Raw genomic sequence first — 21,924 nt, 5'->3', positions numbered from 1 at the left:
CCATCAACCAGAAAGTGGCACAGCTGTCCAAGAGAGCTGACACCGATTTCCTAGTGATTCTTGAAGCAAGTTGCTGGTTGGACATTCTCTGTGGAGGCATGAGGTGGGCTTCAGTCTCTGCAGGTAGAAAAGGAATCAGTTTTATATCCTTTCTTCTGCAGAAGAGCACAAAATACTTTAAAGTTATAAGGGACACACGTGACTCCTGCTCCTTGGTATTGCCTTGTCCCCTAGTCCCCATCTATCTGCTCTCTGCATCAGCTCCTTCATCCCTTGTGGTATGGTCATGCTAGAGCTCTTTCACATCATGAGCTTGTGCCTCGGGTCTCCTACACTGGTCACTCCAGTGCCCACCAGCCCTTCCCACTTCACTAGTACCAGTGGGACTTGTGTCCACATGTCCCCTCATCAGCCCTTCGCACCTCATGTCCCTGTGAGCTCCCACCAGCCTTTCCCACCTTACTGGTACCAGCAGGGCTCCAGGCTCCAGCTGTGATGCCATCCCCTTCTCATTCCGCTGCTGCCATGGCCACCAAGCAGAAGGCCCAGCAGGACGGGAGTGCTGGGGCAAGGGGTAGAAATGTTGAGGTTGCCCTCCCTTTTGAGTGAGTGACTAACGAGGCTGCTGCCCATCCTCCCAGGGTCCACAGCAGGGCCTTGGGGCACTGTGCCTAGGCTGGGGGGTGGGTGTTAGAATTCCCTGCTACTGTGCCCTCACCCCACATCTCCTCCAGCCCTGTCACAGGACCATCATGTTGGGCCTGCTCTCTGTTCCAGCCCTCAATCATGCTCAACCAGGGGGGGATCTGGAGGTTCTAAGAAAGGATGTAGAGTGGAAAGTGGCACAGGGGATGAAGGAGAGAAGGGGGACCCCAGCCAAAGGCAAAAGAGAGGAAGTACATTCTGCTGTCTCCCCAGGACTGCTGATGTTGCTGGCACCCTCTGCTGCGCCACCAGTGCCTCCTGTGGGCAGCCCTCTGTCCGATGACGAGTACCAGCTCTTCTTCTCCAGCCTGTGGCCAATCCGGAAGGCCCATGCATCCTGCCACCTACGTCAGACCTTTGGCTGCCTCAGCCCTGCAGTCCTGCGGCTGGATGAGCAGGAGAACCACGGCCATGTCCCTGAAGGTAGGACACTGTGAATACCTCAGGGTGCTGCTGGGATCACCTCACCTCCAGAAGCAGTAGCTGTCAAAATGCCTACAGACAGTGGGAATGAAGATGAGATGGGCCTTTCTGGGGTCTGTAGTCCAAAGTCAGACTCAGATCAATACAATTTCAGCACTAGATCACCCTGGCTTTGGGCAGACAAGTTACAGAAGCCTCCAAAGTTGTTCTGATTGCCTGTCTGGGAGCTTCAAGTGCTGCACCACTTTTCTTGCAAAAAAAAGTGGCCAATGTGAACCTCTCAGGCAGGAATTTCCAGATTTTTCTTTCTTATTTCATTTGGCACCACCAAGAAGAGGTTTTCTTTCCTGTTCTTTAGCTCTCCTCCAAGTCATTGTGGGCTGCTATTATATCACCTCTCCTCTTCACAGAATCGCAGAAAGGTTGAGATGGCAGAGTCCTCTGGGTTCACGTGGTCCAACCCCTCTTCTAGCAGGGATACTCACAGCAAGGGTGCCCAGGACCATATTCAGGCAGCTTCTGAATATCTGAAAGATCTGTTCTGCCATCCACAGTAAAGAAGGGCTGCCTGCTGGAACCCCTGTGCTCCAGAATGTGCCCATTGTCTCTCGTCCTGGCACTGGGCACCAATGAAAAGAGCGTGGCTCTGTCCTCTGCACCCTCCCATTAGGTATTTATAGACACTAATGAGATCCACCTATGCTTTCTCTTCTCCAGGCAGAACAGTCTCAGTTCTCTCAACCTTTCCTAGTAAGAGAAGCACTCCAGTCTCTTAATCATCTTTATGGCCCATTGTTGGACTCCACAAACTGTCATTTAGAACATTAATGAAGGTGTTGAATAGGACCGGATGAAATATTGACCTCTGTAGTACACCACTAGTTACTGGCCTCCCACTAGGCTTTTCACTGCCAATGACTGCCCTCTGGACTCAGCCAGTCAGTCAGTTTTCAACCCACTTCACTGTCTGCCAATTCAGTCCACACATCAAATAATTCTCTAGAATTATTTGAGGATCTTATATGGGACAGCCTCAAAAGCCTAACTGAAATCCAGGTAGACAATATCCACCATTCTCCTCTCATCTACCAGGGCAGTTACTTCATATTATTTCATATTTATTATAGATCCTTATCTTGTTGATCTAGCATGGCTCTTGATGATTTTCTGGTTGTTCACTTGTCTGGAAATGGTTTTCATTATTGCAGCTCCAGCACTTTCCCAGGGACCTATTTGAGCCTGCCTAGCCTCTGTTTCCCAAGGCTCGCACTGTTCCTGAGATTGGCAGGGTCGTTTGCTTTTCCTCTAGTCTTTGGGCACTTCTCCAGTCTCCATGATTGTTCAAGAATTACCAAAAGTACACTCACAGTAACATCTGCCATCTTGAGGGTTCATCCCATTGAGATCCATGGATCCAGTTCACTTTAGTATTCCCTGATCTGATGGTCTTCCACCAAGAATACAGCCTCAGTTTTCCCTTTTTCTTGCTAGTAAAGACTGGAGCAAAAAAGGCATCCAGTACATCAAATCTTTTCATGTCCTGAATAATTTGGTCCCTGCCTCCTTAAAGAATGGGCCCACATTATCCTGGTCTTTTTTTGTTACCTAATAACTTAAAGAACCTCTTCTCATTGTCCTTGACATCTCTGGCCTGCTTCAGTTACATCTAGGCTTTAGCTTTCCTAACTTCATCCTCGGATGCTTCTGCAGTGTCTCTGTATTCCTCCCAGATTACCCTTGCTGAAATGAACAGCTCTTTCCAGCAAGATTTAGGGTTTAATGCAGAAGGCTATCGTAGGCCTTTAAGAAACCTTGAGCTGATAAGCTGCTTTTTAAAGTGTTTAACATTTCTGTAGCCAAGAAACATCCCAGTTCAGAAAGTGCCATAGCAACAGCACCCTTTAAATCTCTGCAATCATACTTTCTCTGCACCCCTGCATCAGAGAATTTAAGTGGCATAATTATATCTCTGCAGCTGAAAAACTTGGGACTACTTCTGTTTTATTTTTCTTCTGAGAAAAAAAAAATAGGAGCAATTTTCTCATAAAAAATATGTCTTTATATTTAGCTATGAACGTCAATGAAATGAATGATTATCCAAATGTCTCTGCTTATTTGGACTGCAGCTTGAGGGCAACTATTTCTTGCTTCTTTCTGCAGCTGTGCCAGGGGAATGGTTCCCATCCTGCACCAACAGACCCAGGGAGAGGTCCTGGGCTTCCTGCCTCACTTGCTAGCACCTGACACTGAGGAGCTAGGTGCAGTCCAGCACTGTGGACCACCAAGCCACCATCCTAGTGGTTGGAGACATTCCCACTACTGCTCTGCTTTGGGTCTCTCACTTCCCGGTACCAAAACCCTGACAGCAGAGGGGGTTGGTGTCTGTTGACCAACATCTTTGATCCCCATCTATCTCGCCCTGAAGCCTCCTGCATTTCCCTTGTAGCAGGGACCCACTGCTGAAGCCACACGGGCAGCTTAGCCACTGCCTACAAGGACTTGGGCAGACCTGGCACTCGTGAGTGTTGACTGTGCTTCTTCACATGTGGTGCTCAGGAAAGCAGTTATATCGTGCTTTAAAGAAGGGAAGTTCAGGGCCATGGAGGTGATCAGAGGGATGGAGAACCCTCTCCTATGAAGAAAGGCTGAGGGAGCTGCACTTGTTCAGACTGGAGAAGACTCTAGGGAGAGCACTCTGTGGTCTTCCAGTACTTAAAGGGGCCTTATAAGCAGGAGGAAGACCAGCTTTTTACATGGACAGATAGTGATAGGACAAGAGGGAATGGCCTTAAACTAAAAGAGGGGAAATCTAGGTTGGATATTAGGAAAAATGATTCACTCGGGGAGGTGAGGCACTGACACAGGCTGCCCAACGAAGCTGTGGATGCCTCATCCTTTGAGATGTTCAAGGCCAGGTTGAATGGGGCACAGGGCAGCAGGGCCCAGGGTGGCAGCCCTTCCCTGTGGCAGATGTGGGACTTTTAGATCCCTTCTAGCCTAAGCCATTGTGGCTCTGAGCAGTGTGGTCTGATAGTTGGTGACCCTGCACATAGCAGGGGAATTGAAACTAGATGATCACTATGGTCCTTTTCAACCCAGGCCATTCTGTGATTCTATGATTCTATGATTCTGTGAAACGTACATGTAACCTCCTAGTGTTCTGTTATGTGGATGAACTGTGTCAAGAGGAAGTGTTCCTAACACAGGTGTAAAAGTAACTTGGCTGGCTCCATCTTTCAGTGAAGATGTAGTTGTAAAATAATTGCTTGTTACTTGGAAACCCTTCAGGACTTGGAGCTCCTGCACATGGAGTTGGCCACAAAGCCCAAGCCTCCTGAGATCCAGCAGAAGCTGTAGCTGTTTGCAGCAAGCAAATGGGCAGGATGAGCACAGGAACAAAGTAAAAGATTTTATGCATTAAATTAACTGTGCTGGAAGGTCTCCTCCTGGCAAGAATGTCAGAGGATTCAGAGAAAAGGCAAAGGGCAGGGAGATGTCAGGTTCATTTCAGTCAAGTTGGTTCCTGATGAACAGCTGAAATTATACTTTTGCTGGTGAATCTTTATGTTAAGCGCAAGAGAAGAGGTACCATTTAGACAGGTCTATGGCCTCCTGCTTACTGCATGGCAGAGAGCAACTTCTCAAGTAATCAGCCTCAGGTGCAGGTAATACCTGCGGTGTTTTCCGCATGTTTTTTACATGTAGAACCTTAAACCTTCCTCACTTCCTTTGAAGACCGCTGACTTATTCAGCATTTTGCCTGTATCTGCCTCCGTATGATGCAACAGGTCTGTCCTCCCTGATTTCTGATCATCTTCATCTTTGGATCCGTTGCTTTTCTCAAAATTAACAGCCAACTCTAAGCTAATAACATGGCAGAATGGGATGCTCTGGTTTCTGCGCAATGCATGCTGAGAAAACCCATCTCTACCACCTCCATCAGTGCTTGAACCCCCCTGGCAGGCCTGCAGGGACCAGTCCTGCATTCACTGTGTTGTTTTCTGAGGGTTCCCAAAGACACTTTTCTCTCTAAATTTTTCCCTACCTGCTTACAAGTAGCTGGATTGAGGGTGTTGCATTTTGCTGGGACCACAAAGAGTTCTTCTGGGTTCCAGAGGAGCCAGGAGGCTCCTGAGTGGCTTCTCCTCTCTCTGCGGGCTCACAGAATGCTGCAGGAGTGGGCAGGATGGCTGGAGGAGCTTTGGTGCTTGTCTGAAGGCAGGACACAGACCAAAATGGTGAGCACGTCGAGCTCTAAGCTCTCCTGCAGACATAGGCAGTCATGGAATTGCTCTGCTCATGCATGTGCAGAGCAGATGGAGCACAAAATCACCTCTTTCCCAAAATTTCCCAGGGTTTTGGGCTGCAGATTTGAGCCAGTAAGGTCAGCAGTGCCCTCAAAAGGCTGTTGTACAGGTGTGCACAGGCACAGACTTTGCCCACAGCATGTTGGACTTTCCACTAACCCTGGTACAGCTAGAATCACTACAAACTTAAAAGGGCTGTTCTGAAAGTAATGCTTCCTATTTTATTATTTATTTTGACCATCAGTGTCAAAGGTGGATGGACGTTGCTGGTATGGCAGTAGAGACTAAACCTCCCCGCCAATATTCTATTACATTTTGTTGCCATGCTACAGAGGGCAGCAGAGGGGCAGTGTGACAAAATGGAGTCTGACATGGGCGTGAAGATGAAGCAAAGGTATGTCACTGAATTCCTCTATGTGGGGAAAAAATTGCACCCATTAGCATTCACCAATGCTTGCTGAATGCTTACTGAACCAAACAGTGGATGTGAGCACAGTGAGGCAGTGGGTGGTGCATTTCAGCAGAGGCGGCAGTGATGTGAAAGACAAGCCACATTCCAGACATTCATGCACAGCTGTCACATCATGAAATGAAGAGCATCTCAATCAGTTCGTCCGTGTGAATCAGTGGATCACAACTAGGGAACTGTGTATGAAGCTGAATATCGTCTGTGATGCATTGGAAATGATGGTGGCAACGTTGGAATATCACAAAGTTTTTGCCAAGCAGATCCACAGATGCTCATATAGGAACAGAAAGAACACTGCATGCAAGTTTTTTGGGACCTGTTGAACCAATACGTGACTGAAGATTACAGTTTCTTGGATCGTATCATTAATGGTGACAAGATGGGGTGTCATCTCTATGAGCTGGAATCAAAACAGCAATCCATAGTGAATTCTCCATCAGAGAAAAAGTTTCAGACATCTCTCAGTGGGTGAAGTAGTGTGCATTGTCTTTTAAGATAGGAAAGGGGGGAGCCTTCTGCATTTTCTGGAACTCAGACAAAACATCAACTCCTACCACTACATCACAATGCTTACTAAGCTGAGGGCTTGAACTTCCAAAGTCAGGACAGAAAAGAAGACAACCTTTCTCTTACAACACAGTAATGCCAGGCCCCATGCCAGTTGAAAGACCATGGAATACATTGCCAGTCTTGGCTGGACTGTCCTACCACACTCACCATATAGTTCAAAATTGATGCCTTCCAACTTCCATTTGTTTAAGCCACTGAAAGATGATCTGCATAAACAATATTTTCCTAGCAACAATGTTGTTGTAGCAGCTGTGGAACACTGGGTCATCTCCACTTGTGCAGATATTTTCAAGCACAGCATGCAGGCTCTTGTTCACTGCTGGTGAAAATGCTTAGCTAATGGTGGTGACTATGTTGAAAAATAGTGTTTTGTAGAAGAGAATTTGCTCTATCAAATGGTGTTACTGTGCTCTTTGTATCAGTTATAGTTTCCATACAAATAAATAGGAAGCACTACTTTCAGAGTGACCTATGTATTTTGTTTTGTAGAGGTTGTCTTCCCTGGCGATCCCAGATCTGGTCTGGTCATCTCTTAACCTACCACTGCTACTTGCCTTTTATGCTTTCACCTTTCAGGGACAGTGCTCTAGGTGGCCTTGCTTGAGCAGGGCGTTGGACTGGGTGACATTCAGATGTCCTCTTTAACCTAAACTATTCCGTGATTTAGTGAATAATAAGAATCCTTATTGTGTCCTGCAAACAGGAGGTTTGGATTTCTGTAGAAAGGAAGATGCCGTGTAGATAAGGGCAGATGGGTGAACTGAACCGCTGGGGAGTGCATAGCGAAACATGTGGCATCAAATGTCAGGAGTTTTAGCAGTACCAAACTGCGATCTCCACCTGGGGGCAGCTTTAACTCTCCGTTCATCACAAGCATGCTCTGAAAATAAGCCTCTCTCTGAGAGATGCTGGTCCCAGTCATGCTCTGGCTGCTACTGAGGCCTGCCCCCACCTCCCTTCTCTCTCACCCATCCCTAGGACCTGTCTGCTCTGCCTTCCCTGAGGCACCGTGGTTTCAGACCTTCTGCCAGTTTGCCCAGTATCGCTGCTCCAAGCGCAAATTCTATGTCAAGGTGAGCAGTGGGACTTGGGCCATGAGAGAGAAGTGTCACCTGGGAGAAGGAAGGGGCCAGAACAGAAGAATACAGAAAACAGACAACAGATACTGTTGTTGTACAGAATCTCGCACATGCCTCCAAAATTGCACATTGTTTTAATTAGTGCTGTGAGCAGATGCATGCAAGCAAGGGATAAAACAAAGGAATGCAGGGAGAGTAGAAGGGAAGGGAAGGGAAGGGAAGGGAAGGGAAGGGAAGGGAAGGGAAGGGAAGGGAAGGGAAGGGAAGGGAAGGGAAGGGAAGGGAAGGGAAGGGAAGGGAAGGGAAGGGAAGGGAAGGGAAGGGAAGGGAAGGGAAGGGAAGGGAAGGGAAGGGAAGGGAAGGGAAGGGAAGGGAAGGGAAGGGAAGGGAAGGGAAGGGAAGGGAAGGGAAGGGAAGGGAAGGGAAGGGAAGGGAAGGGAAGGGAAAGGATTCTTATTTCTGTCTTTTCCACTCAGCGAATCCCATGTCCGAGTTTTTTTCCAAAAGGCCTTCTTCATCCAGTGCAGCAACCTTATGATGTGGACTTTTGGGCAAAAGATGAAAGCTCTCCTACAGAAGCAGGTATGGATGCACTGAATGGCTCTGAGTGCCTCTGATTGCCTGATGATTGTCCATAGCTGCTCTTCCCTCCAGAAACACTGGATGTGAGGTTTGGGTCTATGCTGTGCTGTGGGACTGGTAGACATGCAGGTGCTGTCATGTCAGCACACTGCCTAGGAAATTCCCTCTTCCTGGCCTTGTGAATGAGTCTTGTGATTGAGGAGCAAGAGACAGTGAGCACAAACTGAAGCACAGAATGTTCCCTCTGAACGCCAGGAAGCACTTCTGTGCTGTGCAGATGATGGAGCACTGGCACAGGTTGCCCAGAGTGGCTGTGGGGTCTCCTCCTTGGAGATCTCCAGAAGGCACCTGAACATGGGCCTGGGCACCTGCTGTGGGTGTCCCTGCTGGAACAGGGCTTGAGCCAGATGAACCAGAGGGCCCTGCCAGCCTCAGCCATGCTGTGATTTTGTGAAGGATTGTGAGACTGGCAAAAATAGTCCCAGTCCATCAGAAAGCACCTGTGCAGAATGGTCATGGCTCTGCTAAGAGGGGAGGCAGCTATCTGGCTGCGCTCAGAAGGGTGCCTCCATGCTCCTGGAGAATAACTGCTGGAGTGGCTCTGACCCCAACCCTCCTGTTCTGCTCTCTCCCCAGTACCAGAGAAGCCGCCTCTTTCTCCTGCTGACCTCCATCTGCACTCCAACGTGGACATGCTTCTGAAGTACTCCTATGCGCTTTCAAGTCAGAAACCACTGGTGCAGAAGATCCCACCAGCCATGCCAGTGGTGCCCAGATCCCTGCAGGACAAGGGCCCACCTGTACCACCATCTGCCCTGCCAGTGCCACCCACCCCTGCCCCCTCGCAATCCCATGCCTGGGCAGAGAGCACTTGGGAGCACCGCCTGCAGCGTGGTGTCTGGCAGCTTATCAGTGCAGCCCTCTCCCTGGAGACCACGGCGGGCACAGAAGTCCCTGCCGTCACTTCAGATCTGGGGAGTGTGACCACCGGTGCAAAGGAGAAGATGCAAGACATGGCCCCCCCTGGCAGGTGAGGCAGACTCAGCTCCACACTTGGTGCAGTGGTGATTGCCACGTACCATGCACACAGATTGTTCCTCATGTGTTAGTAGCAGCATGGCCAGTGGCCCTGCCCTGAGTATGGGGGTGAGCTCTGAGAAGCAAGCCCCATCCAGAGCAGGTGTTCCTGCATGAGCAGTCCCTTGGACACCTCCCTGCCCTTGCTTGAGCACAGAGTGAGCATTGCTAATAGGTGTTCCGTTACTGTTCTGTGTTCTGTTGCTGTCCTGGTGACATGAGTCATGAAAAATTGCATTTTGGCTGAGCCTGAGCTGTATTAGGGCTTTGCCTTCTTCACCTCCCCACACTGCGCTCACCCTCCTCCCAGCTTCCAGCTACTGACAAACCCGGCAACCTGCAGGAGGTGCTTCCTTACACTCACAGTGCCTTGGGTTTCTGGAAGACACCACTGTATCTCTATGCTGCCCTGCACACAGTATCAAGCAGGTATTTCTTCATACAGTCTGGCTCGAGAAGATTTCTGAGGGTTGCTCTGTTTTTACTCAACCCAGGACCAGGGAGCACAGAGCCTTGCTCCTACCTTGGCAGGACCTGTATTGCTTTTCAAGCACATGCATGTCTTCATGCTCTGGATTTGAGCACTGCTCTCCCTGGGTTGTTTGTAGTTCTGGCTTTGAGACCATCTGCATTATATCACTTTGCAAGAGCAAAGCTGCTCCCACACCAGGCCTACTCCGGACCTGTGACAGTCCAGCTTGTTGCAGACCTTTCTTGCATCCTTCTCTGTTCCTGTGATCTAGCGATGACCTGAGAGGATCCATCCACATCACTGTTCATGCAGGTGGAGTTGCTGAGCCCAAACAGAAAAGGTCTGCAAAGCATCATTTTCTTACCCTCACATCTGTTTTTTGATCCTTCCGTACTTTGGTACAGAGGATATGATTTTCATAGATATGTCATTTCTGCTTCTCTTTGTCTCGGGGCAGTGATTTCCTGTAAGTGCATCGCTTTGTGCATGACTGCACATGTGGTGTCTTCTGAAAACACCACGTGCTGCTAGAGTTAAGCCTGAGATCCCACTTCTCCATGTAATTGCATCAAATTCTTAAAACCGTAACTGTTCTCTTACAAGGTTGTAACTTGTCATCCTCTTTCCTAACACTGCAGGAGGCTTTTACTGCCCAGCAAACATTTCCTGGTGTATGTAGTCTAAGGTAAAATTATGCTTCACTGAAGATATGTTTGTTTTCCCTGCCTCAAAATTGAGCCTTGCTCTGATTCAGTTATACTGGGATTACAGAGGGACCGCTGTGATTGCAGATGACACTCGTTATTCTGTTGCAGGGTTCCTCAAAGACACTAATGCTGACTGCGTCTGCAACCTGACAGCCGAGTGCCATCAATCATGCTAAGCAAAGCTTAAACTCAAGCGAGATAAAAAGGGGAGCTAGGCTGCGCCTGTCAGCTTTACTGCTTGCCACATCCTGCCTCTTTTCCAAGGGACTTCAAAGCATGACCTAAAACAGGGGCACCGTGCTTTGAGGCATTTCCATTCCTGCAGTGATGGGTAGGACTTATTGGCACACAGGGTCCTGCTCAGCACTGGGTTTAACACCAGGCGTGTGTAGCTGTGACCTGGATGTTGGGCCCAGGATGCACGCCTGCCCTGCAGGCTCATGTCCAGCAGGGCTCCCATCCCTCCTCACTTGGCCCTCCCTGTGGCAGCTGCTCTGTGCTACTCAGTGAGGCTGGTGGCGACCTTGAGGGAGAGATGGCAATGACAGCAAAATAACAAGTTTGAGAACTCAAAGCACACTTATGTACTGTTTCTGCTATCAGTGATTCATTATGGAGAAAAAAAGATGCAGTTTATTGTATCTATTCATTTTTTTAATTCTTATTTTGCTTTCTGCCTCAAAATTAATGAGCTTCTTACCTCCTTGTATTTCTTCTCCACACAGTTCCCTATATGCCCTTCTTCAATCCTGGAATAATCTAAGCAGAGCTCTGTAGCTCACATGATAAAGCCTTGCAACTCTCATTTCTGTGGCAAATTTCATCATCCCTTTTGGACAACAACATGCACCAGGTCTGCACATACCACTCAACAACACAGTGCAACACATTGGAGGATGTCAACAGAAGAACTGCCTTGCCCCTTTTCCAGAACTTCCTGCTGCTACAGTGTTTGTCTGTATGACCCCTGCATCCCATTCAGCATCCCAAGTCTTGTTGACACAGCCAGATTCCTGGTTCATGGACCAAGACAGAGTAATGCCCCACATTCCCAGTGACTCCTGTGTCCAGCACTTGTCAGTTGACTTGCACTGTTGGTCTTGGGGCACACACAGGCTGCTGAGACATCTCTGGCACTCTGAGGTGATGTCAGGTGGCTGGAAATCCCCTCAGCCCTCATGCTAAGAATTTGAGAGAGATTTCTCAGACTCACTGACTCAAAAAGATTTATTCCTAGCATGTACTGTTAAACATCTCCTGTTATGAATGGACTGTAAGATATTTACTGTTGTGGGTTACATGACACGTCAACAAATCCTTTTTGGCTTCAACACGTTATAACCATGCCATGTCTTACTTGAGATATGCTTTAAAAGAAAAAAATATATATCTTTTTCTTTCTGAATCTGTTAACATTATCTTTCCCTTAGTGGTTTTGGTTTCCTGAAGCAATCCCCGAAAGTCAGAAGTCGCGAATCCGTTGTTTGCTCCTTCTCTCCTGTTTGCCACGTGCTGATATCGGAGATGTTCAGCAGCTGCACAGTAATGGCCCAAATTCTTTTCATTATGTTGAGGGAGAGGTGGATGTTGTCAACCAGCCCTCCTCAGCAACATCCCAAAAGTGAAGTAGGCTGAGATGTGTTGCTCCATGTCTCAAGTCACTAAAGCAAGATGGGCTTTTATCCAAAGTTTTGTCTTTTTGTCACAGAGGAATTCTGTGACTTAGATGAACTTTCTGACTTAGATGAATTTTCTCAGTTGTGTTTTTTCACTTTCCCTTTGAGACATCGCCTATAAGTATTGTTAAACATTTTCCAGGTTTGCTAAGCTGAGCTTGTATTCCCATGACAGGTCTTCAATGTTTCCTGATCCTTGAATATTCTGCACACTTGCCAGCAGCCTTCTCCATGCTCAGCAGTGTGTTGATGAGTACAGGGATCGGGCAGCAGTGCTGTTAGGCTGGGCTGGGTCTTCACCACTGCTCTAAGGTCTCTGTGACCAGACCAAGAGCCTCAGCGCTGCCATGAGTAGCAGCAGGGAACATCTCTGATCTGTGGTCTCTGGGAAGGAAACCAGCAGTGGCCCAGGTGCACCTAGTGCTGGTAAAACAGGGCTGGTAAACCAACCCAACTTGCAACCGTAAGGCCAGCCAGCCTCAGAGCAGAGATGTAAAACAGAGATAGAGCTGAAAATAGATGTGAAAGCAAGAGCAACATAATTTCTTGTTAGCCTCAGGCTGACAGCATGACTCTATTTCCTCTATGGGTGAGAGGATGTTATAGCACCTTGTTTTGTGCTTCTGCATATGTGGTCACCAGCAAAGTCAGTGAGTAGTGCTCAGGAGAGTGAGGCGTTCTGATCTGTATCTGTAGTTAGGTCATACTGAGTACAGCCTATTAATCTATGAAGTTTGTCATGAAGCACGAGGCTTCTGCCCACTCCTGACTTTGAGTCTGTTCTGACAAGTAGGTCATCAGCATTCAGCAGATGCTTTATTGCTGCTTATTAGCTGCTTATGGAAGCACTCTTTTTAAAGAAGGTGGGAGCTGAGTTCTCTTTCATTACCCTTCTGCCTCTAGTTCTTTGCATATGGCTTGGGCAGCACTTGCTGCACTAGTACTGTGTGGGAAAAAGTGAAGGGCTGTTGAAACCACTTAGTAGCAAACACATTCTAAGCTTCATGTTATTGTTATCCTTTTTTGTTGTTTTTTTCTTTAAAATACAGCAACCAAGACCTTTTTCTATCTTGGTGATGGAAACACTGGAGCTATTCATATCGTCTTTAATGACTGTAAATGTCTTTCTCACTTTAATGGTTTGGTCATGCTGGTATGATAAAGAAGCAATAAAATCAAAACATGCCACTAGAATATCAAATGAATAGTGAAACAACAGTGATATATGTGTAGGTAAATTGTTTCAGGTAATTTTGGAGAATAATGTCAGGTTCATTAATCAAAGAGTATGAATCCCACCAAGCTGATTCAGGTAGTTTGCCAGTGTTTAAAGCCTAAGATCCAGCTGTAACTGAGCAGCCAGGATCTGAGTGCTGGCAGAGACTGTCTTCAGCTGTCATAGACTTATCAGCACAGCAGACTGAAATCTGGCTCTCTTGGGCTGCTCTGCAGCAACTGCTCTAGAGATAAACTCCAAATGTTTGGTAATTCTCACTCAAAGAGCACTTCTCTACAGAGAAGTAGTACTAGGCGCACCCAGGGGCTGGCCCTGGTTGCTCTCCCAGGGAAGCCCAGCGCTCAGTCACAGTGAAATACTGAAGAGACTGTATTAAACAGCCACAGGCAGGATCCTCATCTGGGATCAGCACAGACCAGAGGGACTTTTTGCTTAAATTTCAAAAGCTTTCCTGTGAGTGTTTAGAAAGGAATAAAAAAAAAAACCAAAAAAGAAAGAAAAAAGAGAGATTATATGGACTCGTGGGATGTAGGAGTAGACATAAAAGATCTTACAGGTTTTGGAACTGTGCTCTCCATAGTACACGGACTTTGTTTCTCTTTGTGCTGGCACATTTTCATTCTTTCCAGCTTTGTCAGAATTGCTACCTGTCACTCCTCTCCTCAGTTTGCATTCTTTTCATAGAATCATAGAATTTTTTGAGTTGGAAGGGCTCATTAAAGGTCATATAGTCCAACTTCCTTGCAATGAATAGAGGCATCTGCAACCTAAATCAGGTTGTTCAGAGCCCTGTGAAGCTGACCTTGAATGTCTCCAAGGATGGGGCTTCCACCACAGCTCTGGGCAACCTGTTCCAGTATCTCATTACTCTTATCTTACAAACATGTTCCTTATATCCAATCTAAATCTTTCATCTTCTAGTTTGAAACCATTTCCCTTTGTCCCATCACAGCAGACCCTTCTGAAGATCCTGCCCCCTTCTTTCTCATAGCTCCCTTTTGAAAGGCCATCCTCAGGTCTCCCCAGACCCATCTCTTCTCCAGACTGAACAGCCCCAGCTCTCTCAGCTTGTACTCGTTGGAGAGTTGTTCCATCCCTTGGGTCATTTTTGTGGCCCTCCTCTGGACATGCTCCAAAAGGTCTATGTCTCTCCTGTGCTGACAACTCCACAGCTGGATGCAGTACTCCAGGTGAGGTCTTAGCACAGAGCAGAGGGGCTGGGTCACCTCCCTCAGTCAGCTGGCCATGCTCCTTTTGATGCAGCCCAGGATATGGTTGGCTTTCTGGGCTACAAGGGCACATGGTTGACTCATATCCAGCTTGCCATCCACCAGTACCCCGAGTCCTTTCTGACAGGACTGTGCTTCTTCATTACATCCCCCAGTTTGTAGTGATAGCAGTGGTTGCCGCAACCCAGGTGCAAGACCTTGCACTCGGATTTATTGAATCTCATGAGGTTCACCTGGGCCCACTTCTTAAGCCTGTCTTGGTCTCTCTGGATGTCATTCTGTCTTTTGGCCTTGTCAATTGCACAGCTTGGCATCATCTACAAACTTGCAGTGGGTGCACTTGATCCCACGATCAATGTCATTGCTGAAGGTATTAAAGAGCATTGGTCTCAGTACTGACCCCTGAGAAATACCACCTGCCACTAATCTCTATCCAAACATTGAGCCATTTACCACTACTGAGTAAGATTTCTTGTTAGTTACCATAAAACAGTCCACCCATCAATTTCCAATTTGGAGAGAAGGATGTTATGAAAGACCATGTCAAAGGCCTCACTGAAGTCCAGGTAGATGACATCAGTGGCTGTTTCCTTGTCCACTGGTGCAGTTATGCCGTAATAAAAAACAAGATTTGTCAGGTAGAACCTGCCCTTTGTGAAGCCATGCTGGTTATCCTATATCACCTCTCTATCTTCTACATGCCTTAGCATAGCATAGAAGGATCTGCTACATGATGTTCCCTGACACAGAGATGAGGCTGACAGGTTGGTAGTTCCCTGGGTCATCCTTTTACCCATCTTAAAAGTAAGTGTGACATTGCCTTTTTTCCAGTCACTAGAGATTTCACCTGACCACCATTTTGTTCCTTCTCTGCTCTGATCTTTCCTCCTCAAACATCCAACCAGGCCAGTTGTACTGTGTTGTACTGGAGCGAGAGATACACAGTCTTGCAATACATCAGTTACTTGGTTTTGAAGTGCCTTCATTTTTTCAGTGGATGTTGTTGATGTGCTGTGGGTTGGCACCACTATAATTTGTTCGTGTGTCTGAATCCTATTTGCAGCCTGCCCAGAGTGCAGCACAACACCGTGTGTTGAAGGAACACCTTCTCTTGTCTCGATGCAGGCTCAAGCAACATCTGCAGCACTCTGATAAAACAATTTTGACCATAACATCTTAAAAAAAAATAGCATGGAGACATTTTTAGTGACCAAGATTTTCCAGGTTCTCTTGTAGTATCTAAATGAGAGCAGTGCCTTCAGAGCCGCTTCAGACAGCCTGACATGCTCGCTTGCTGCTGCTCACTGTGAGCTGTTGGGGCATTGGATAATTACTTCTGCCTACAGCCCCACTCCTAACTGAAATTTGGGCTATCTTTATCAAGCCTCCAAGACATGGAGAAATCATGTCACCATTGAAGCCTCTCTTCATTTCAGGAGCAGGCAGAAGTGCAGTCTAACCAAGCGCTCACTCAGCAGTGCCCTCACTCAGCTACACCTGGCTCCCTTAGCTTCCCACTCTCTGTGAATGTTTTCCAGGTGTCAGGAAATCTCACCTTAATGACTTTCCTCTGGTTCCCCCATCTATCTCTTCTCTGAGGTCTCAGCCACTCTCAGGGAAACTCCTCCATACACATTAGCACATGAATGAATTTCAAGAACATTTTAACATCAGCAGTTGCTGCTCTTGCCTGTTCTTCTGTTTATCGCTGGGACTTTTCCCTGGTCACAGGAAAGAAATATTTAATGAGTGTTTTTATGTCTTCTGCATCATTGTTGATAATTCACACGATTCTTGTATAATAACCTACAATTTCTGCTGTTCCTAAGACGTAAAACATTCTTACTGTTGTTATCCTACTATCCTGTTTTCTATCTGTGACTTCCTGTATGAGTTTGGATGAACAGTTAATTCACCACCATTATTACCAATTAATTCCTCTTTCCATCAAAAACATTGGCTCAAGCAGAAGAGAGACATAGTATTCTCCAGACCACAATGGGACTGCCCCATAATTGGCGCTCAGCAGACTCTAACAAAGATCTTGCTGTGCCATTGTAAAGATAAAACTACACAGCAGCTGCTTTGGTGATACTGGGAAAATCCCTGAAGCTGTGCTCCTCCTCCAGTCCCTCTGAAAGCCCCCCCTCCATGTTGCACAGGCAAAGGCATAGGCAGACCATGCTGGCACACTCACTGTGCAGGCTGGCCAAGGCTTTCTCAGAAAGGTTTTTCTATTTTGTGTCAGGCCTGTTTTCCTCCCCTTCTGTTTTTACCCAAGGGCTTATCTTAGCTCATGGCAAGGGAAGAGAACTGACCTCCTTCATCCATTTCTCTGCCAGTCTTCTTGCCCTGAAGAGGAAGGAAGCAGTGATGATCCTGTGCTATGCAGTGTTGGAGGGAGTCTGTGTCTCCTCAGTTGTCACCCAGGCATGGAAGGAGTTGGAAGAAAAGATCCTTGGGTTTGGAGAGTCGGTAAAGATGCTGATGCCCACCTTCGACCCCCATTGTGGGCAGGGCTCCCTGTAGTACTGACTGCAGTGCTTGTAGGCACTGCCATTATAGGTGCCACCCTGGGAGAAGCCAACCCAGTTGAGCCAGTGAGGCAAACCCATACCAGGGATCCGGGCTCCCCAGCCTCTTCTCCTGACTGCACCATCACACCTCCCTAGGTGTGTGACAGCCTTGGGAGGCAGCATATGGACCTATGCCCTGCCTGTGCTTTCTGCTCACTGAAAATGGAGCAGTGCCAGAACATCTACAACCTGAGGCGTGTTCACTGCAAGACAGGCAGCTTCATCACATACATCAACCCCCAGATCTCAACCCAGCACCGGGCTGCAGGCAACAAGGTACCGAGCATGCTGCATCTCCTTCTGGCCTGCGAGGAAGGAGATGGTCACAGTGGTGGGGAAGGAGGGAGAAATGCATGGCTCTTTTCATCCCATCCCTTTGCAGACCAGCTTCCCAGAGCCCTCGGAGTATTTTGGCGCACAGGTTTCTGGAGGCCTGCGACCAGAATACTGGTGCAGCCTGATAGCCACCCGGGGCTGCGATGACCCTCGTGTGATGCTCTGGCTGCAGGCAGAATATGCAACCTTCCAAGCGGGGGATGTCCCAGGCAAGGTGGGTGCTGGGAGGGTGCTCCATCTCTCCTTCTCCTCTCTTTTCTCTGGTTTTCATTCCCATCTCCACAGATCTGTGACTCGGGTGGAGTTCAGCACCCCACTTACTGCGCCTTCAAAAGCCATCAGTGCTTGCAGCACAGCCTCTACAACCAGAGGGTAAGAAGCAGCCTCTGCCATCCCTTACTTAGCCTTTGCCTTCTCCTCCATGGCTGGGCATAGAATCATAGAATGGTTTAGATTGGAAGGGACCTTTAAGATCATCTAGTTCCAACCCCTCACTATAGGCAGGGACACCACCTTCTAGACCAGGTTTCTCAAAGCCCGGCCTTGAACATCTCCAGGGATGAGCATCCACAACCTCACTGGGCAGCCTGATCCATGCTTGCACAGAAGACCCGAGTCCCTGCAGAACTTCACCTGTCAGTGCTTTTCCTTCCAAAAGGACAGAATTGGGTGTGTATGGGGTGGGTACCAACAGTAGTGGGATTTGCAGAGGCATTGATACATGACTGCAGAGTGTCAAGATAGGTAGCCATGGGAAACCTTCCATCCATTAGGTTGTCCTTATATTTCCTCTCACAAAGGAGAATCTCCCCCATACACCAACTTCCTACTGGTAACAAAGCCCAGAACCCCAGAGTTGAACAGAGGACTATCTCATATTTTAGGAAGTGTGGCGGTTCCAACTCTATGAAACAAACTCAAGCTCTTCTTTCAGGTGATACGCCATGGCTGCTTCACAAACCAGACCTACCACATTCTGAGTGAGGAAGAGGGAAAAGAGGAAGTAATGCGCTGGCACCAGAGGTTCCTCAGCCTCACTGAAGGATGAGGTGCAGTGGTGGGCAATGTGTAACAGGTGCATGGAATTGTGGCAGTGCAGAGAACCCAAACAGCTCTTTCCAGGCTCCTTGCTGATCAGTCAGCAAGTCCATGGCCAAATCTCATCACTTGGGCACCTACTCTGCATCCTTGACAGCAGCACATCAGGAGAGGAGCTGCATCCAACAGCATTTCACCCTGCTGCCCAATGAAACTCCTCTTGAAAAGGTTTTCTCCAGATGAAGGAGCCTGGGAAAGGTGTTGTCCCCAGTATACGGATTTAGAGCCACCTGCATGAAGTCCCCAGCAACCCTTAGCCTTCCTGACCCTGCAGATTGACATTAATCAGTTGCATTACCAAGGCTGAATCGTATTTTATAAAGAGCCTATAAACCTAATTTGCTCCTTTCTCTCTGCTTCTGCCACTTTGTCACATTCACAGCAACCTCTCTAGTTGGAGGTGGCTCTCCACCTGCTCCTGCATGGCTCCCTGGTGGCTCTCACACACTGCAGCACACATGCCATGGGTGATAATATTCTGAGGATGAGGCCTCCAGCATGGCATCTCACCTTGCCAGCCCCAGCAGAGGCAAAGCCAGGTGTCCTGCAGGTCTTAAAGTTTGTGAGGAAGGAGTTAATGTAAACACTTTGCTTTCTTTGACAGCTGCTTTACTTCTAAGGTTTAAAGGTTTCTGGGGCCTGTGTCCTCCAACTCTGTATTGAAAATAAATTTAAACCACAAAAAGTCCAATGAGGCTGAAGACAGAGTGCCAAGCAGGGAGCAGGCTTTCCCTACACCTTTCCCTGCTTCCCCCCCATGCAGTGGGCCTCTCTGGGCTGTTGTCTTCATCTAGCCCCACTGCCCCACCAGTAGCAGTTGTGCACCTCCACCAGGTGCTGGCACTGCTCCACCACCTCAGCCTGGGCTGCACGGAAGCCCCTGCAGCAGCACAGGAGATCGCCATCATCCATGGCTGCAGATGTCCTGTTGCACAGGTGGCCAGAAGTGCCAAAGGCCCCACACCAGGACTTCCAGTCACAGAAGTCTGGGCTGGCCAACAGATAAACCAGGTCATGATCTGCGTAAGACTTGAAACAGTTGCTCTTGGACACCAACAGCTTGCAGGAACTCACTCATTGGGAGTGAACCTCTACTATTCTCTCAAAACTTCTCCTCCAGGGCATAGTCCAACTTGCAGAAGGGGGCATGACCTTTCAGCATGTGCACACCTCACAGGACATGCCATGGCACTTGCACTCCACCTTCATGTGTAAGGGCATGGTGGAGCAGAAGACAGCTGCCAGATGGAACAGAGATAACCTGTGGGGCACCTGTTCCTGTGGGCTTTAAGCAATGACTTCCCCAACAGGCTTCTCATGAGGCCAGAATGGGGACATCAGGGCAAGATTAGTCAAAGGGATGGGAAAAGGGGAAAGGGGAGGGGAAGGGAGAGGAGGGGAGGGGAGGGGTAGGAAAAAGAGAAGGGAGAGAAAGGGAAAGGAGCAGGACACAAACCTGCTCTGTGAGTTCATGGATTCCCCAGATTTCTACTCTGAATAAGGGACTGGACAAAGCTCTGCCCAGCCAAGAGGAAGCTCTAGAAAGTGGGCTTGCTTCCCAGCTTTTGTTCCTGCCTTTACCTTCCTCCACGCCTCATTATTGTGAAGGTTCATGAGAGCTTGGCTGGAGGACACCCCATGGCTCTTCTCAGAGTTGTCCACAAAGAGAAAAAGCAATCCCATAAGAGAGGTTATCAGAGCAGCCTGATTACTGGAAACCTGCTGGGGGAAACCAACGATGAGACAAAGAGTGAGAAACCCTGGGGGAAATGCCAGAAGGGCTGAGGACTGATTGTGAAACAAAATGTTGCCTCTCATCCCCTGGTGATCCTCTCCCATGAACCTTGTCCTGTGCCACCCAATCTCTGTCTCTGGACTCCTTCATCACCTCAGATCTTGTGGTCACAACCACATTTCTGCAGCTCCCCACAGCAGCAGGCATGAGTCACAGCAAAGACAAAACCCCCTGAGGAGATGGCATGAATGAAGGCAGCCTCCCACTTGCCTGAAACAAGATGAGAAAAGGCACAGGCCTGCTGAGCTCTGACACTCAGTTATGGAGAAGGGGAAGGCACTGGTGGGATGCAGCAGGAGAGAGAGGTTGTTACTGCATGCATGATGGATGCATTCAGATGGAGAGTGCTTAGGAGAACCATCAGGGTGTTCACCCAGTGCCATGGTCCTCAAGGCCTAGAGTCAGAAAGACTGCTAATCAGGTGCTTTTGGCTCAGCCTGTGGCACCATCAGCTCCTGGGACCCATGTGCCATTGAGGAAGAGGAGTAAGCAACTGAAAGGGGAGCTTGGGGGGCTGGGCAGGGCTGGGGGCAGGGCTGGTGGGGCAAGATCTGCCAGTCTGCAGGGCTGACACCTGGCGTGGTCCAGACACGGTTTAAAAGTCAGGCCTGGCCAAATGATGAAGTTTAACCAGAAAATTAGTATTTGTAGTAGCACATGCATGCTGTTCAATGTTTGCTGTGTCAGCAATTCCACTAGCATGTGGAAAAAGGCACTCCACGTGCTCCAAGAGGACACACTGGCTCACTGAATGGATCCCATGACAGCCCCACTGACATCCACTGGTCCTGCTAATCTTGGATAGCAATATTGCCAAAGACCTGCAGCCCCAGCAGAGTGGGACAGTTCCACCAGCAAAACTGATGCTGACATTCCTCAACAGCCAGCTCTGTTCCTCGCCTCACTGCCTCCATGGATTCTACCTGCTGCCGGCATACTCAGACCTTCTCCTCCACCCACCCTGCCAAAGCTGTGCAGTCACCAGTGTCCTAGAGGGCCCCCTGTAGGGACATCTGCTTGGCGTGGAACTTGTGGAGCAGGATGGCAGAGGATTAGTCCTCTATAGCCTTACTTTAGAGTAAAAATGGGCAGGGAGGGGGATGTGCACCCTCCTTTGTGCCAGACTGGACATTCCTACTCCCCTATCTGCAATTCTTCAGTGTCACTGCTTCTCTCCCTCTATGCTCCCAGAGATGCTCCCTCTCATTTGTATTGCTTAGGTTTCTTCTCCCACCCTTTTCTTAAAGATCTGCCCGTTTCTTTGCAAACAGCACCTCCCTAGGTGACTTTTCAATACAGATAGTAGGAGTGCAAAGTGTACTTGCAACTAGGTCACAGCAAGGACATGCTGCACTGGGATCAGCATCACACACACAGTCACACTATCTCCATCCTAGTCCTGGCCAAACTCTACCTTCAGCCACCAAGAAGCAGCTCGAATCTCATCCTGCACAGCACAGCCCCTGCACCAGGTGATGACTGTGGGTAGTGCTGGTGTGCCTACCAGCATCAGAGATTGAGTGGCCCACAGAAAGCTTCTGGATTGAGGGTGTTTATGCAGTACTGCCCACTACATTTCTGGTAGA

The 21,924-nt window shown here is 48.4% G+C and overlaps 1 protein-coding gene and 1 pseudogene across 2 annotated transcripts; one reads left to right on the top strand and one right to left on the bottom strand.

Moving 5' to 3' along the window:
- The first annotated feature begins 693 nt into the window (after window positions 1-693).
- Window positions 694-19,233, top strand: LOC125688073 (acrosin binding protein). 2 transcript variants are annotated; one of them, XM_048933615.1, is made up of 9 exons: window positions 694-1,128; window positions 7,453-7,547; window positions 8,030-8,135; window positions 8,772-9,165; window positions 16,876-17,008; window positions 17,206-17,385; window positions 17,492-17,659; window positions 17,755-17,817; window positions 18,380-19,233. In XM_048933615.1, the coding sequence occupies exons 1-9, from the start codon at window positions 753-755 to the stop codon at window positions 18,491-18,493; spliced, it is 1,629 nt and encodes a 542-aa protein (XP_048789572.1). In that variant the 5' UTR covers window positions 694-752; the 3' UTR covers window positions 18,494-19,233. The 2 variants fall into 2 exon arrangements, with proteins under 2 accessions (XP_048789572.1, XP_048789571.1); XM_048933614.1 differs by having other exon boundaries at window positions 17,731-17,817.
- A 96-nt stretch (window positions 19,234-19,329) lies between these two features.
- LOC125695726 (protein Wnt-4-like) lies at window positions 19,330-21,274 on the bottom strand (annotated as a pseudogene).
- Window positions 21,275-21,924: the final 650 nt, after the last annotated feature.

The sequence above is a fragment of the Lagopus muta genome, chromosome 1 (genome assembly GCF_023343835.1).
Source record: "Lagopus muta isolate bLagMut1 chromosome 1, bLagMut1 primary, whole genome shotgun sequence".
Lineage (NCBI taxonomy): Eukaryota > Metazoa > Chordata > Aves > Galliformes > Phasianidae > Lagopus > Lagopus muta.
Note: the sequence above shows the minus strand (reverse complement) of the source record. Positions and strands in the feature narration are given on the sequence as shown.

Coding starts and splice junctions, on each gene's coding strand:
- LOC125688073 (XM_048933614.1), top strand. CDS start 753: ATGTTGGGCCTGCTCTCTGTTCCAGCCCTCAATCATGCTCAACCAGGG. Junction 9,166..16,875: donor GACATGGCCCCCCCTGGCAG/GTGAGGCAGACT, acceptor TTTCTCTGCCAG/TCTTCTTGCCCTGAAGAGGA. Junction 17,660..17,730: donor CGGGGGATGTCCCAGGCAAG/GTGGGTGCTGGG, acceptor CCATCTCCACAG/ATCTGTGACTCGGGTGGAGT.